Raw genomic sequence first — 16,152 nt, forward strand, 5'->3', positions numbered from 1 at the left:
CCTCCAGTCACCTCCAGAGCTGCACTCACTATTCTGCTGTTACATCATCTTTTCCTCCAGTCACCTCCAGAGCTGCACTCACTATTCTGTTGTTACATCGTGTCTTATCCTTCTGTCACCTCCAGAGCTGCAGTCACTATTCTGCTGTTACATTGTGTCTTATCCTCCAGTCCCCTCCAGAGTTGCACTCACTATTCTGCTATTACATTGTGTCTTATCCTCCAGTCACCTCCAGAGCTGCACTCACTATTCTGCTCTTACATCGTGTCTTATCCTCCTGTCACCTCCAAAGCTGCAGTCATTATTCTGCTGTTACATCATGTCTTCTCCTCCAGTCACCTCCAGAGCTGCAGTCACTATTCTGCTACAACCTCATGTCTAACCCTCCAGTCACCTCCAGAGCTGCAGTCACTATTCTGCTACAACCTCATGTCTAACCCTCCAGTCACCTCCAGAGCTGCAGTCTCTAGTCTATCATTGCATCAGGGCTTATTTTCGTGTGTTCTACAACCCCTGGTAATAATTCTGGCCTCCCGGGCTCTGAGGATGTTCATTCAGTTGTTACTTTTATATCGCAGATCACAGACGGCACAAAACTAAAGTCATTTCAGATGGAAACTTTCTGGCTTTAAGAAACACTAAAAAAAATGATGAAAACATAATGTGCAGCCGGTAACGGGCACTGTTCAACACCAAACGGGGGAAAATTATGGACTCACTCAATTATGAGGTTGTGATGGTGGAATATTGTGGATTGTGCAGCATTTTGTGTGGGTTTGGGTGTGGTTCTCTCTCCATTCTGTGTTCCTTGTGTGTCCCATTTGCAGGTTTAATTCCTCCCTTGTCAGGCTTTTGTTCCTAAGTCGGGGGAGGGGGTGTGAGATCCACCTAAACTCTCTGCTTACCTGAAGAATTGGGCAGTCTGTGTGAGAACTTCAGGAGGGAAGGATTGATCCTCTGGGAGAAGCTGCGGCTTCTCAGAGAGAAACTGGACATTTATTTATCTCTTTCTGGATTATATTCGTGTTTCTACTAATTTTACCCTCTGTTTTGTGGATTATGTTATGGACCGTTTGATTTGCTTGGAATAAATATTCTTTGGATTGTACCGCCATCTCTCGCTCTGTTGATTGTGTTATATGGGAGGACCCCGTCACATCTGGTGGCAGCGGTGGGATCAACAGAGCACAGCCCAATGGAGATCCACACACAGAGTGAGTACAGAGACTGGACCACATCCAGTCTACAGGAGAGAGTCAGAGATCTGGGCCTGAGCTACCAGGGACTGAATAAAGAGGCCTTAATTGATCTACTGGTGGGTGCGAGCCAGACCACCTCCTCCCAGATGTCTGACGGACAAACACTGGGGACGGGGATCCCTGCCCCAAAAAGCCAGTGGTTGATGTGGTATGAAGAAAAGATGGCGGCTCTGGGCCCCGGTGTATCTCAGGAGTATAAGGAGGAGGCTGCTCGCCGAGCACAGAGAAGACAAGAAGCAATGGAGTCCGGCAGAGGGAGTAATGTGAGTTGGAGTAAACCCAGCGATCCAGGAGCCTGTGTGGATCACCCGGGAGGACTTCAAGCCATTTGATGAGGCTTCCGGAGATGTGGAGGGGTTCTTCAAGGACTTTGAGCAGCGGTGTGACATGATGGAGGTTCTCCACTCTGGCTGGAGGCGTTTGTTAGTGGGACCCTGAACGGAGCCTGGCAGAGGCTTATTGCACCATTGCCTCACAGCAGAACCGGGATTACAACATTGTAAAACGGACTATCCTGGATTACCATCACCCCAGACTCACATAGGGCACAGCTCCGAGACCTCCCATGCACCACGGGGGGATCGTTTAGGATGTGTGCCCATAAGATGTCCCCGGCATGTCGGACATGGCTGGAAGCGGAAGACGCCTTCACGCTGGAAGACGTTATACAGGTATTTCTTATAGAACAATTTCTGTACAAGTGTCCCTCAGAAACATGGGAATGGGTCAGAGAACGCACGCCGTGCACCTTGTGTAGAGCTGCAGCCCTGGCTGATGAGGCCCTTACTATCCGACCGCAATGGAGGGGGCTTCTGGACAATAAGCCACAGCCTGCTCCTGCACCCCCGACCCTCTCTGGTTATATCTGCCCCTCCACCCCACCACAGCCTGCTCCTGCACCCCGGCCCTCTCCAGTTATATCTGCCCCTCCATCCAACCGCAGGCCGATGACAACCACGGCTCACAATCCTGGACCCCAACAGCTCCGACCACGCCCCGGGTGAATCACAGAGAGGAGATGTTACGGGGGAGGGGGGCAACCTGGGCACCTGCAATCCAGTTGTCCCGCAAGGACTCGGAGGGACCCCACGCACCTCCACTTTATCCGGTGCATCTTGTGCAGTCCATCCTGCCTGAGGAAGAGTTACCACCACCTCCACCAGAGTGTACCGCTGACCCCTGCACCATAGATGCCCCTTTTGGAGTGTACCGCTGACCCCTGCACCATAGATGCCCCTGTTGGAGTGTACCGCTGACCCCTGCACCATAGATGCCCCTGTTGGAGTGTACCGCTGACCCCTGCACCATAGATGCCCCTGTTGGAGTGTACCGCTGACCCCTGCACCATAGATGCCCCTGTTGGAGTGTACCGCTGACCCCTGCACCATAGATGCCCCTGTTGGAGTGTACCGCTGACCCCTGCACCATAGATGCCCCTGTTGGAGTGTACCGCTGACCCCTGCACCATAGATGCCCCTGTTGGAGTGTACCGCTGACCCCTGCACCATAGATGCCCCTGTTGGAGTGCACCGCTGACCCCTGCACCATAGATGGTCCTGTTGGAGTGTACCGCTGACCCCTGCACCATAGAGGCCCCTGTTGGAGTGTACCGCTGACCCCTGCACCATAGATGCCCCTGTTGGAGTGTATGGCCTCCGGCCTTTGTCTCCAGGTTCTCCTCCTGCCTTCTCCAGAATGGACATTGGAAGAAGTACGACGCAGAGGAGATGTTATCGATGTGGGCAGCCGGGGCATCTACAAGACACCTGCCCTGCTGGTCGATTGAGGAATGACCTTGCACCAAATCGACCTGTTCATTCTCTACAGCCAAACTACCATCAGAGTAAGCACTTACAGGAGGTTGTGCTGGATGGACGGAGAGTCATTGGATTTTGTGACTCTGGGGCATTTGTCACAATAGCTGATCCCCGGGTGGTTCGGTCAGAGGCGATACATCATGGACCAGGGATTGTTATTGAATTGTCTGGAGGACAAAGGAGGAATATTCCAAAGGCGACTGTAGATCTGGACTTTGGGGTCAAGCAATGTGTGGTTGGGGTGATGAGCGGCTGCCTGCAGATATTCTCCTAGGAAATGATGTGGGAGATCTACAATGCCGATTTGTGGGTGCAGGAAACACAGTTTGAGTGAAGGAGGACACAAAGGGAAGCCTGTCCTTCCAACCCTACCGCTGTACAAGGGACTATCCACAGCTTCTCCATCCAATACAAGTGTGGAAGCCAACACCAGAATGCTGATGGACTGTCCCAGCAAGAAGAACCATAGACGATCCACAGCTGAGCAACATGGACTTCAGTGAGGTGGACAGAGGTCTTGTGTAGACCTCATGGCGTACTCGGTTATTAAGAAAGAGGGAGAGGTTGTGATGGTGGGATATTGTGCATTGTAGACCATTTTGTGTGGGTTAATGTTTGGGCGAGGGTTACTGTCCATTCTGTGTTCCTTGTGTGTCCCATTTGCAGGTTTAATTCCTCCCTTGTCAGGCTTTTGTTCCTAAGTCGGGGGAGGGGGCGTGAGATCCACCTAAACTCTCTGCTTACCTGAAGAATTGGGCAGTCTGTTTGAGAACTTCAGGATGGAAGGATTGATCCTCTGGGAGAAGCTGCGGCTTCTCAGAGAGAAACTGGACATTTTATTTATTGCTTTCTGGACTATATTCATGTTTCTACTCATTTTACCCTCTGTTTTGTGCATTATGTTATGGACCATTTGATTTGCTTGGAATAAATGCTCTTTGGATTGTATCGCCATCTCTTGCTCTGTTGATTGTGTGATATGGGAGAAGGACCCCGTGACATGAGGAAAGAATTCTGGAATCATGAAAAACAAACAAAAGAACCCTCCTATCATCTATCAGTAGTGTTTTGTTGCACCACCTCTGGCTTTTATAACAGCTTGCAGTCTCTGAGGCATGGACTTAATGAGTGACAAACAGTCTCTTCATCAATCTGGCTCCAGCGTTCCCTGATTGCTGTTGCAGATCAGCTTTGCAGGTTGGATCTTGTCATGGACCATTTTCTTCAACTTCCACCAAAGATTTTCAATTGGATTGAGATCCGGACTATTTTCAGGCCATGACATTGACCTTATGTGTCTTCTTTCAAGGAATGTTTTCAGTTTTTGCTCTATGGCAGGATGCATTATCATCTTGATAAATGATTTCATCATCTCCAAACATCCTTTCAATTGATGGGATCAGAAATGTGTCCAAAATGTTAATGTAACCTTGGACATTTATTGAAGATGTAATGACAGCCATCTCCCCAGTGCCTTTACCTGACATGCAGCCCCATCTCATCAATGACTGGACATTTATATGTTCTCTTCAGGAAGTCATCTTTTTATTATTTAGCTTTTCTGTATGTGAATCCCATTTCCTTTAGGCGGTTTCTTACAGTTCGGTCACAGACATTGACTCCAGTTTCCTCCCATTCGTTCCTCATTTGTTTTGTTGTGCATTTCCTGTTTTGGAGACATATTGCTTTAAGTTTAAGTGCACATTATGTTTTCATGATTTTTTTATTGTTTCTTAAAGCCAGAAAGTTGCCATGTGAAGTGACTTTAGTTTGGTGCCGTCTGTGATCTGCTTTTATTAAACAAAAGTAAACAACTGAATGAACATCCTCAGAGGCGGGGGAGGCCAGAATTTTTGCCAGGGGTTGTATAAGTCGTTCTGTGTAAATTAGGGGGATCGGACCCCCAGCCCTTCCTCGTTGGGTCACTCCTCCGGACACAGACAATCAGACGATGTTCATGAGAGACGCGTTTTATTGGAGGCCGGTGGCCGTGTGGCGCAGTCCTGGACCTGCCGCTGTTATAAACTGTACATTGTGACTATATATAGGGTATTGTACATGTTCAGCCCCACAAAGCTGAATTACAAAAGAAGAAAACACGGAAATATAGGCGTCTGCACCAGCGCGGCATGCACCACCGACACAGAGAAGAAGAGCGCCCCTACCCCGGGCACACAGGGTGGCACCTGACGACACAGCGGCACCACGCCTGCTCCACCTGACGCTCTGTACACACAGCGGCACCACGCCCGCTCCACCTGACGCTCTGTACACACAGCGGCACCACGTCTGCTCCACCTGACGCCCTGTACACACAGCGGCACCAAGTCTGCTCCACCTGACGCCCTGTACACACAGCGGCACCACGCCTGCTCCACCTGACGCCCTGTACACACAGCGGCACCACGCCCGCTCCACCTGACGCTCTGTACACACAGCGGCACCACGTCCGCTCCACCTGACGCTCTGTACACACAGCGGCACCACGTCTGCTCCACCTGACGCCCTGTACACACAGCGGCACCACGTCTGCTCCACCTGACGCTCTGTACACACAGCGGCACCACGCCTCCTCCACCTGACGCTCTGTACACACAGCGGCACCACGCCCGCTCCACCTGACGCTCTGTACACACAGCGGCACCACGCCTGCTCCACCTGACGCCCTGTACACACAGCGGCACCACGTCTGCTCCACCTGACGCTCTGTACACACAGCGGCACCACGTCTGCTCCACCTGACGCTCTGTACCCACAGCGGCACCACGCCTCCTCCACCTGACGCTCTGTACACACAGCGGCACCACGCCTGCTCCACCTGACGCTCTGTACACACAGCGGCACCACGCCTGCTCCACTTGACGCTCTGTACACACAGCGGCACCACGCCTGCTCCACCTGACGCTCTGTACCCACAGCGGCACCACGTCTGCTCCACCTGACGCTCTGTACACACAGCGGCACCACGCCTGCTCCACCTGACGCTCTGTACACACAGCGGCATCACGTCTGCTCCACCTGACGCTCTGTACACACAGCGGCACCACGCCTCCTCCACCTGACGCTCTGTACACACAGCGGCATCACGTCTGCTCCACCTGACGCTCTGTACCCACAGCGGCACCACGTCTGCTCCACCTGACGCTCTGTACACACAGCGGCACCACGTCTGCTCCACCTGACGCTCTGTACACACAGCGGCACCACGTCTGCTCCACCTGACGCTCTGTACACACAGCGGCACCACGCCCGCTCCACCTGACGCTCTGTACACACAGCGGCACCACGTCTGCTCCACCTGACGCTCTGTACACACAGCGGCACCACGCCTGCTCCACCTGACGCTCTGTACACACAGCGGCACCACGTCTGCTCCACCTGACGCTCTGTACACACAGCGGCACCACGTCTGCTCCACATGACGCTCTGTACACACAGCGGCACCACGCCTCCTCCACCTGACGCTCTGTACACACAGCGGCACCACGCCTGCTCCACATGACGCTCTGTACACACAGCGGCACCACGCCTCCTCCACCTGACGCTCTGTACACACAGCGGCATCACGTCTGCTCCACCTGACGCTCTGTACACACAGCGGCATCACGTCTGCTCCACCTGACGCTCTGTACACACAGCGGCATCACGTCTGCTCCACCTGACGCTCTGTACACACAGCGGCTCCACCTGACGCTCTGTACACACAGCGGCACCACGCCTGCTCCACATGACGCTCTGTACACACAGCGGCACCACGCCTCCTCCACCTGACGCTCTGTACACACAGCGGCATCACGTCTGCTCCACCTGACGCTCTGTACACACAGCGGCACCACGCCCGCTCCACCTGACGCTCTGTACACACAGCGGCACCACGTCTGCTCCACCTGACGCTCTGTACACACAGCGGCATCACGTCTGCTCCACCTGACGCTCTGTACACACAGCGGCACCACGCCCGCTCCACCTGACGCTCTGTACACACAGCGGCACCACGCCCGCTCCACCTGACGCTCTGTACACACAGCGGCACCACGTCCGCTCCACCTGACGCTCTGTACACACAGCGGCATCACGCCTGCTCCACCTGACGCTCTGTACACACAGCGGCACCACGCCTGCTCCACCTGACGCTCTGTACACACAGCGGCACCACGTCTGCTCCACATGACGCTCTGTACACACAGCGGCATCACGTCTGCTCCACCTGACGCTCTGTACACACAGCGGCACCACGCCCGCTCCACCTGACGCTCTGTACACACAGCGGCACCACGTCTGCTCCACCTGACGCTCTGTACACACAGCGGCATCACGTCTGCTCCACCTGACGCTCTGTACACACAGCGGCACCACGCCCGCTCCACCTGACGCTCTGTACACACAGCGGCACCACGCCCGCTCCACCTGACGCTCTGTACACACAGCGGCACCACGTCCGCTCCACCTGACGCTCTGTACACACAGCGGCATCACGCCTGCTCCACCTGACGCTCTGTACACACAGCGGCACCACGCCTGCTCCACCTGACGCTCTGTACACACAGCGGCACCACGCCTGCTCCACCTGACGCTCTGTACACACAGCGGCACCACGCTCGCTCCACCTGACGCTCTGTACACACAGCGGCACCACGCCTCCTCCACCTGACGCTCTGTACACACAGCGGCATCACGTCTGCTCCACCTGACGCTCTGTACACACAGCGGCATCACGTCTGCTCCACCTGACGCTCTGTACACACAGCGGCACCACGCCTGCTCCACCTGACGCTCTGTACACACAGCGGCACCACGCCTGCTCCACCTGACGCTCTGTACACACAGCGGCACCACGCCTCCTCCACCTGACGCTCTGTACACACAGCGGCACCACGTCTGCTCCACATGACGCTCTGTACACACAGCGGCACCACGCCTCCTCCACATGACGCTCTGTACACACAGCGGCACCACGCCTGCTCCACCTGACGCTCTGTACACACAGCGGCACCACGTCTGCTCCACCTGACGCTCTGTACACACAGCGGCACCACGTCTGCTCCACCTGACGCTCTGTACACACAGCGGCACCACGCCTGCTCCACCTGACGCTCTGTACACACAGCGGCACCACGTCTGCTCCACCTGACGCTCTGTACACACAGCGGCACCACGTCTGCTCCACCTGACGCTCTGTACACACAGCGGCACCACGTCTGCTCCACCTGACGCTCTGTACACACAGCGGCACCACGCCTCCTCCACCTGACGCTCTGTACACACAGCGGCACCACGTCTGCTCCACATGAAGCTCTGTACACACAGCGGCACCACGTCTGCTCCACATGACGCTCTGTACACACAGCGGCACCACGCCTGCTCCACCTGACGCTCTGTACACACAGCGGCACCACGCCTGCTCCACCTGACGCTCTGTACACACAGCGGCACCACGTCTGCTCCACCTGACGCTCTGTACACACAGCGGCACCACGTCTGCTCCACCTGACGCTCTGTACACACAGCGGCACCACGCCTCCTCCACCTGACGCTCTGTACACACAGCGGCACCACGTCTGCTCCACCTGACGCTCTGTACACATAGCGGCACCACGTCTGCTCCACCTGACGCTCTGTACACACAGCGGCACCACGTCTGCTCCACATGACGCTCTGTACACACAGCGGCACCACGCCTCCTCCACCTGACGCTCTGTACACATAGCGGTGTCAGTGCGCGCCGCTGCCCGGAGACGCAGCTATGTGGGCTGCCATTAGCACGCAGCGCTCCTGCTGACGTGTGACACAATCTCCAGTATTATTATTATTGATCGCTGCTGATTATTGCACGAGCCCATCCTCCACCCAAAGGAACAAAAAATAGAAAAAAACATAAAAAACATAGAAAAATAAAGCGCCGCTGGCGGAGTGGTGTCCCCTGTCCTCGTATCGCCTCCACACAGTAAATACATTTGGTGCGTTCATTGTGTCCCTTTATAATATAAAAAAAAAAGTTAAAAATGTCTATTTTGTGACGGTTCATCCCCTGACTCCTCCCACAGACCCCCGCACTGGTTACGGACATGCTGTGGACCCCCGCTCCACATGGTATGTACACGTAGCCCTGTCATCCTCTTCTTTCCTGGCGCGGTTCTGGAGACGCCCGGATTCTGCTGCTTCGGCTCTGCCCCTCCCCCACCCCCGGTCCGTAAGACTTTTCATGCAGTCGTTCTCCACCTTCTGCGGCTCCTGGAAGGACGCGGTCCCCGGCAGATGTCCCGGTGTCATCCGCGCTGACGAATGGATCTCGTCTCTTCTCGGAAGCCGTTAAATATTTATTACAAAATGATTTTTTTTTTTCAAAAAAGAAAAAAAAAACAAAAATGATACATTGTCACAGCCCTGCAGCTCCGCAGGCGCCTCAGACACACGTCCCTTGTCTGGTCGGAGGATGCGGCTTCCGGTTCCGGACGCAGGAGCTTTTGTCTTTGCAGTCCAAGGATTTCTGCTGCGATATGTCGATGAGCGCGCTGGCGATGGTGAGGCCTGCAAGACAGAGCGGAGAGGTTAGGATGGGCCGGGGCGCTGCTTGCTGACTGTCTCCAGTAGCTCCGGACAGTCACACTATATATATATATATAAGCGCGCTGGCGATGGTGAGGCCTGCAAGACAGAGCGGAGAGGTTAGGATGGGCCGGGGCGCTGCTTGCTGACTGTCTCCAGTAGCTCCGGACAGTCACACTATATATATATATATATATATATATAAGCGCGCTGGCGATGGTGAGGCCTGCAAGACAGAGCGGAGAGGTTAGGATGGGCCGGGGCGCTGCTTGCTGACTGTCTCCAGTAGCTCCGGACAGTCACACTACATATATATATATATATATATATATATATATATATATATATATATATATATATATATATATATATATATATATATATATATATACTAGCTGTACTGCCCGGCTTCGCCAGGGTTAATAACTGCTGTTAACTAAATAGAATGTATTAACAAAAATCTATTCTGCACAAAAAACACAAAACAAATAGATGGAAATGTAATTATAATGTCTGTCTCCCCCTCTGTATATATCTCTCTTTCCCTATCTGTCTCTTTCCCTGTGTCTGTCTCTTTCCCTGTCTGTGTCTGTCTCTTTCCCTGGCTGCATTGTGACACGCCAACATTCCATATAAGGGCGTGGCTGCGCATTCTTCTGAAGTTCTGGCTGCATTGTGGCTCCCAGCTCCATTCGCTTTAATGGAGGCAGTTTTTTTGGTGAATAACTGTAAAGCGTGGGGTTAAAATTTCCCCTCAAAACATAGCCTATGACGCTCTCGGGGGCCAGAAGTGTGAGTGCGCAAAAGTTTGTGGCTGTAGCTGTGACATGGCAGATGCCAATCTTGGACATACATACATACATACATACATACATGCACACATTCAGCTATATATATATATACATAAAAAAATGTATGACCTCAGGGGCCCCAGGTTCATTACAAGGCGCAGAATTCTTAAACGTGGACGCATTTCGCACCATTAAGTCAGAGAAATAGATCTGTTTTGGTGAAAAGTTTATTTTCTTGGGGCTGTAACTGAGCAATAAGTGTGGGCCTGAAACACCTCCCCATTAGTACTATCCCTGCCTGCTGTCAGTGAATGGAAACAGTCCGTGTTGCGATGCTCACACAGCTGGGGGGTTGTTACAATGAGTTATCCTTGAGCTCCTGGAGGATTTCCCACACAGATACAATGTATCATTTACAGACTTCATACAGTGCATCGTAGATGGAGCAGAGCGCAGAGATCTGTGCTACCATCGGATTTAGCATTAGTTCTGCAGATATGTGGACATTTCTGATGAATTCTGTGCAGCTTCTCCCTTCTCTCACCTGTATTTTGTAATATGACAAGTCCTCGCCCCGGCGCCCATCTCTGCCCTGTACCCGGCGCTGTACACACCCATAGTGGCACATTATCTGCAGATATATGGGGGGTGCGGCCGGAATAACAATAAAAATCCATGTCTAAATATCCATGGAAATAAACCATGGGGGGAGGGGCACACACCGGTGGATTATACCGCCTGACAGCGCACCCACGGGAACTGCATAGGACAGAGGGTCACGTATCACTATGCTGCTACAATATGGGAGAAAACCGCAATCAACAAAAAGAAAAATGGCGCAAAATGCTGATCAATATGGCGGATGTATTATCATTATTAATGTGCACTGCGGTGTAATCGATGAGAGGAGCGGCGAGCGGCGGCGGCGGCCCCCAATCATCCTGTCACCGAGCGCTGATGGAAAAGTGACAAATGCAACGTCGCGGTCACAAATCCATTTCTTTTATAATTTGTGTCACAAAGCGAATATTCCCTCATCAGGTGACAGCGCCAACAAGACTGACACAGCCAGAGCCCGGGCGGGGGGCACAACAGCCGGACCCCGAGACCTGTGCACACCAACAAGACTGACACAGCCAGAGCCCGGGCGGGGGGCACAACAGCCGGACCCCGAGACCTGTGCACACCAACAAGACTGACACAGCCAGAGCCCCGGGCGGGGGGCACAACAGCCGGACCCCGAGACCTGTGCACACCAACAAGACTGACACAGCCAGAGCCCGGGCGGGGGGCACAACAGCCGGACCCCGAGACCTGTGCACACCAACAAGACTGGCACAGCCAGAGCCCGGGCGGGGGGCACAACAGCCGGACCCCGAGACCTGTGCACACCAACAAGACTGACACAGCCAGAGCCCGGGCGGGGGGCACAACAGCCGGACCCCGAGCCCTGTGCACACCAACAAGACTGACACAGCCAGAGCCCCAGGCGGGGGGCACAACAGCCGGACCCCGAGACCTGTGCACACCAACAAGACTGACACAGCCAGAGCCCCGGGCGGGGGGCACAACAGCCGGACCCCGAGCCCTGTGCACACCAACAAGACTGACACAGCCAGAGCCCCAGGCGGGGGGCACAACAGCCGGACCCCGAGCCCTGTGCACACCGACAAGACTGACACAGCCAGAGCCCGGGCGGGGGGCACAACAGCCGGACCCCGAGACCTGTGCACACCAACAAGACTGACACAGCCAGAGCCCCAGGCGGGGGGCACAACAGCCGGACCCCGAGACCTGTGCACACCAACAAGACTGACACAGCCAGAGCCCCAGGCGGGGGGCACAACAGCCGGACCCCGAGACCTGTGCACACCGACAAGACTGACACAGCCAGAGCCCGGGCGGGGGGCACAACAGCCGGACCCCGAGACCTGTGCACACCGACAAGACTGACACAGCCAGAGCCCCGGGCGGGGGGCACAACAGCCGGACCCCGAGACCTGTGCACACCGACAAGACTGACACAGCCAGAGCCCGGGCGGGGGGCACAACAGCCGGACCCCGAGACCTGTGCACACCGACAAGACTGACACAGCCAGAGCCCGGGCGGGGGGCACAACAGCCGGACCCCGAGACCTGTGCACACCGACAAGACTGACACAGCCAGAGCCCCGGGCGGGGGGCACAACAGCCGGACCCCGAGACCTGTGCACACCGACAAGACTGACACAGCCAGAGCCCCGGGCGGGGGGCACAACAGCCGGACCCCGAGACCTGTGCACACCGACAAGACTGACACAGCCAGAGCCCCGGGCGGGGGGCACAACAGCCGGACCCCGAGACCTGTGCACACCGACAAGACTGACACAGCCAGAGCCCGGGCGGGGGGCACAACAGCCGGACCCCGAGACCTGTGCACACCGACAAGACTGACACAGCCAGAGCCCCGGGCGGGGGGCACAACAGCCGGACCCCGAGACCTGTGCACACCGACAAGACTGACACAGCCAGAGCCCCGGGCGGGGGGCACAACAGCCGGACCCCGAGACCTGTGCACACCGACAAGACTGACACAGCCAGAGCCCCGGGCGGGGGGCACAACAGCCGGACCCCGAGACCTGTGCACACCAACAAGACTGACACAACCAGAGCCCGGGCGGGGGGCACAACAGCCGGACCCCGAGACCTGTGCACACCGACAAGACTGACACAGCCAGAGCCCCGGGCGGGGGGCACAACAGCCGGACCCCAAGCCCTGTGCACACCGACAAGACTGACACAGCCAGAGCCCGGGCGGGGGGCACAACAGCCGGACCCCGAGACCTGTGCACACCAACAAGACTGACACAGCCAGAGCCCCAGGCGGGGGGCACAACAGCCGGACCCCGAGCCCTGTGCACACCGACAAGACTGACACAGCCAGAGCCCCGGGCGGGGGGCACAACAGCCGGACCCCGAGACCTGTGCACACCGACAACCACGGTCACAGCCCAAAACACACTGCTTTTATTCAGTGAATCTTTATGGAACAAATGATTCCCGATGAGCGTCTTATTGCGTGCAATGTACCCCGAGTGGGCACTGAGGGTGCGCAGAAGGTTGGGTGATGGACGCAGATCAGGCAGCGCGGAGACGTCGCCTGCTTCTGGGGCTCAGACATCTTGCAGACGGTGAGACTCGGTCTCGCGGAGAGGGCGGTTCCGGTTTCTTGCGTTCTTGAGTTTTAGCCCCATAAGTAACGCGATCTCCCATCTCTGCAGAAGACCAGGCTAATTAAGGAGAAGGAGACGATGAAATTGCCATTGATTAATTGGCCTCTGTAGGCGGCGTGGCGGGATCACATGACGCTGCACCGCGAGGGGACGCGCCACGCGATAATCAGGCACAAAGCAACGTCTGTCATCATTAAAGCTGGAGATTAAACACTGCGCGCAGTCGCAACCACCACCTACACGTGCACCGCCACCTACCTGTCCACCGCCACCTACCCGTGCACCGCCACCTACACCGCCACCTACCCGTGCACCGCAACCTACTCGTCCACCGCCACCTACCCATTCACCACCACCTACCCATTCACCACCACCTACCCGTGCACCGCAACCTACACGTCCACAGCCACCTACCCATGCACCGCCACCTACCCGTGCACCGCAACCTACACCGCCACCTACACGTGCACCGCCACCTACCTGTCCACCGCCACCTACACCGCCACCTACCTGTCCACCGCCACCTACCCGTGCACCGCCACCTACACCGCCACCTACCCGTGCACCGCAACCTACACGTCCACCGCCACCTACCCATTCACCACCACCTACCCATTCACCACCACCTACCCGTGCACCGCAACCTACACGTCCACAGCCACCTACCCATGCACCGCCACCTACCCGTGCACCGCAACCTACACCGCCACCTACACGTGCACCGCCACCTACCTGTCCACCGCCACCTACACCGCCACCTACCTGTCCACCGCCACCTACCCGTGCACCGCCACCTACACCGCCACCTACCCGTGCACCGCAACCTACACGTCCACCGCCACCTACCCATTCACCACCACCTACCCATTCACCACCACCTACCCGTGCACCGCAACCTACACGTCCACAGCCACCTACCCATGCACCGCCACCTACCCGTGCACCGCAACCTACACCGCCACCTACACGTGCACCGCCACCTACCTGTCCACCGCCACCTACACCGCCACCTACCTGTCCACCGCCACCTACCCGTGCACCGCCACCTACACCGCCACCTACCCGTGCACCGCAACCTACACGTCCACCGCCACCTACCCATTCACCACCACCTACCCATTCACCACCACCTACCCGTGCACCGCAACCTACACGTCCACAGCCACCTACCCATGCACCGCCACCTACCCGTGCACCGCAACCTACACCGCCACCTACACGTGCACCGCCACCTACCTGTCCACCGCCACCTACACCGCCACCTACCTGTCCACCGCCACCTACCCGTGCACCGCCACCTACACCGCCACCTACACGTGCACCGCCACCTACACCGCCACCTACACGTGCACCGCCACCTACCTGTCCACCGCCACCTACCCGTGCACCGCAACCTACACGTCCACCGCCACCTACCCATTCACCACCACCTACCCATGCACCGCCACCTACACGTCCACAGCCACCTACCCGTGCACCGCAACCTACACGTCCACAGCCACCTACCCGTGCACCGCAACCTACACGTCCACCGCCACCTACCCGTGCACTGCAACCTACACGTCCACCGCCACCTACCCATGCACCGCCACCTACCCGTGCACTGCAACCTACACGTCCACCGCCACCTACCCATGCACTGCAACCTACACGTCCACCGCCACCTACCCGTGCACTGCAACCTACACGTCCACCGCCACCTACCCGTGCACTGCAACCTACACGTGCACCGCCACCTACCCATGCACTGCAACCTACACGTCCACCGCCACCTACCCATGCACTGCAACCTACACGTCCACCGCCACCTACCCGTGCACTGCAACCTACACGTGCACCGCCACCTACACGTCCACCGCCACCTACCCATGCACCGCCACCTACCCGTGCACCGCAACCTACACGTCCACCGCCACCTACCCGTGCACCGCCACCTACCCGTGCACCGCAACCTACACGTCCACAGCCACCTACCCGTGCACTGCAACCTACACGTCCACCGCCACCTACCCATTCACCACCACCTACCCATGCACCGCCACCTACCCGTGCACCGCAACCTACACGTCCACAGCCACCTACCCGTGCACTGCAACCTACACGTCCACCGCCACCTACCCATTCACCACCACCTACCCATGCACCGCCACCTACCCGTGCACCGCAACCTACACGTCCACAGCCACCTACCCGTGCACTGCAACCTACACGTCCACCGCCACCTACCCATGCACCGCCACCTACCCGTGCACTGCAACCTACACGTCCACCGCCACCTACCCATTCACCACCACCTACCCATGCACCGCCACCTACCCGTGCACCGCAACCTACACGTCCACCGCCACCTACCCATTCACCACCACCTACCCATGCACAGCCACCTACCCGTGCACCGCAACCTACACGTCCACAGCCACCTACCCGTGCACTGCAACCTACACGTGCACCGCCACCTACCTGTCCATCGCCACCTACCCGTGCACCGCCACCTACACCGCCACCTACCCGTGCACCGCCACCTACA

At 56.7% G+C, this 16,152-nt stretch overlaps 1 protein-coding gene across 29 annotated transcripts in view; it reads right to left on the reverse strand.

Annotated features, from left to right (window-relative positions):
• Window positions 1–5,030: 5,030 nt before the first annotated feature.
• ATRNL1 (attractin like 1) overlaps window positions 5,031–16,152 on the reverse strand; it is a 721,691-nt gene continuing 710,569 nt past the window's right edge. Inside the window, exons 29-31 of one of the 29 annotated variants that reach the window (XR_012754196.1) lie at window positions 6,495–9,604; window positions 6,375–6,414; window positions 5,031–6,134 (exon numbers count right to left, since the gene is read on the reverse strand). Coding sequence is in view for 1 of the 29 variants with exons in the window: in XM_075348149.1 (XP_075204264.1) it covers window positions 9,480–9,604 (125 nt within the window). In the remaining 28 variants the exon portion in view is untranslated. Of the gene's footprint in view, window positions 9,605–16,152 lie in introns of all 29 variants that reach the window. The other 28 variants (XR_012754170.1, XR_012754182.1, XR_012754180.1 and 25 more) reach the window with 28 other exon arrangements.

Source organism: Anomaloglossus baeobatrachus, chromosome 5 (genome assembly GCF_048569485.1).
Source record: "Anomaloglossus baeobatrachus isolate aAnoBae1 chromosome 5, aAnoBae1.hap1, whole genome shotgun sequence".
Lineage (NCBI taxonomy): Eukaryota > Metazoa > Chordata > Amphibia > Anura > Aromobatidae > Anomaloglossus > Anomaloglossus baeobatrachus.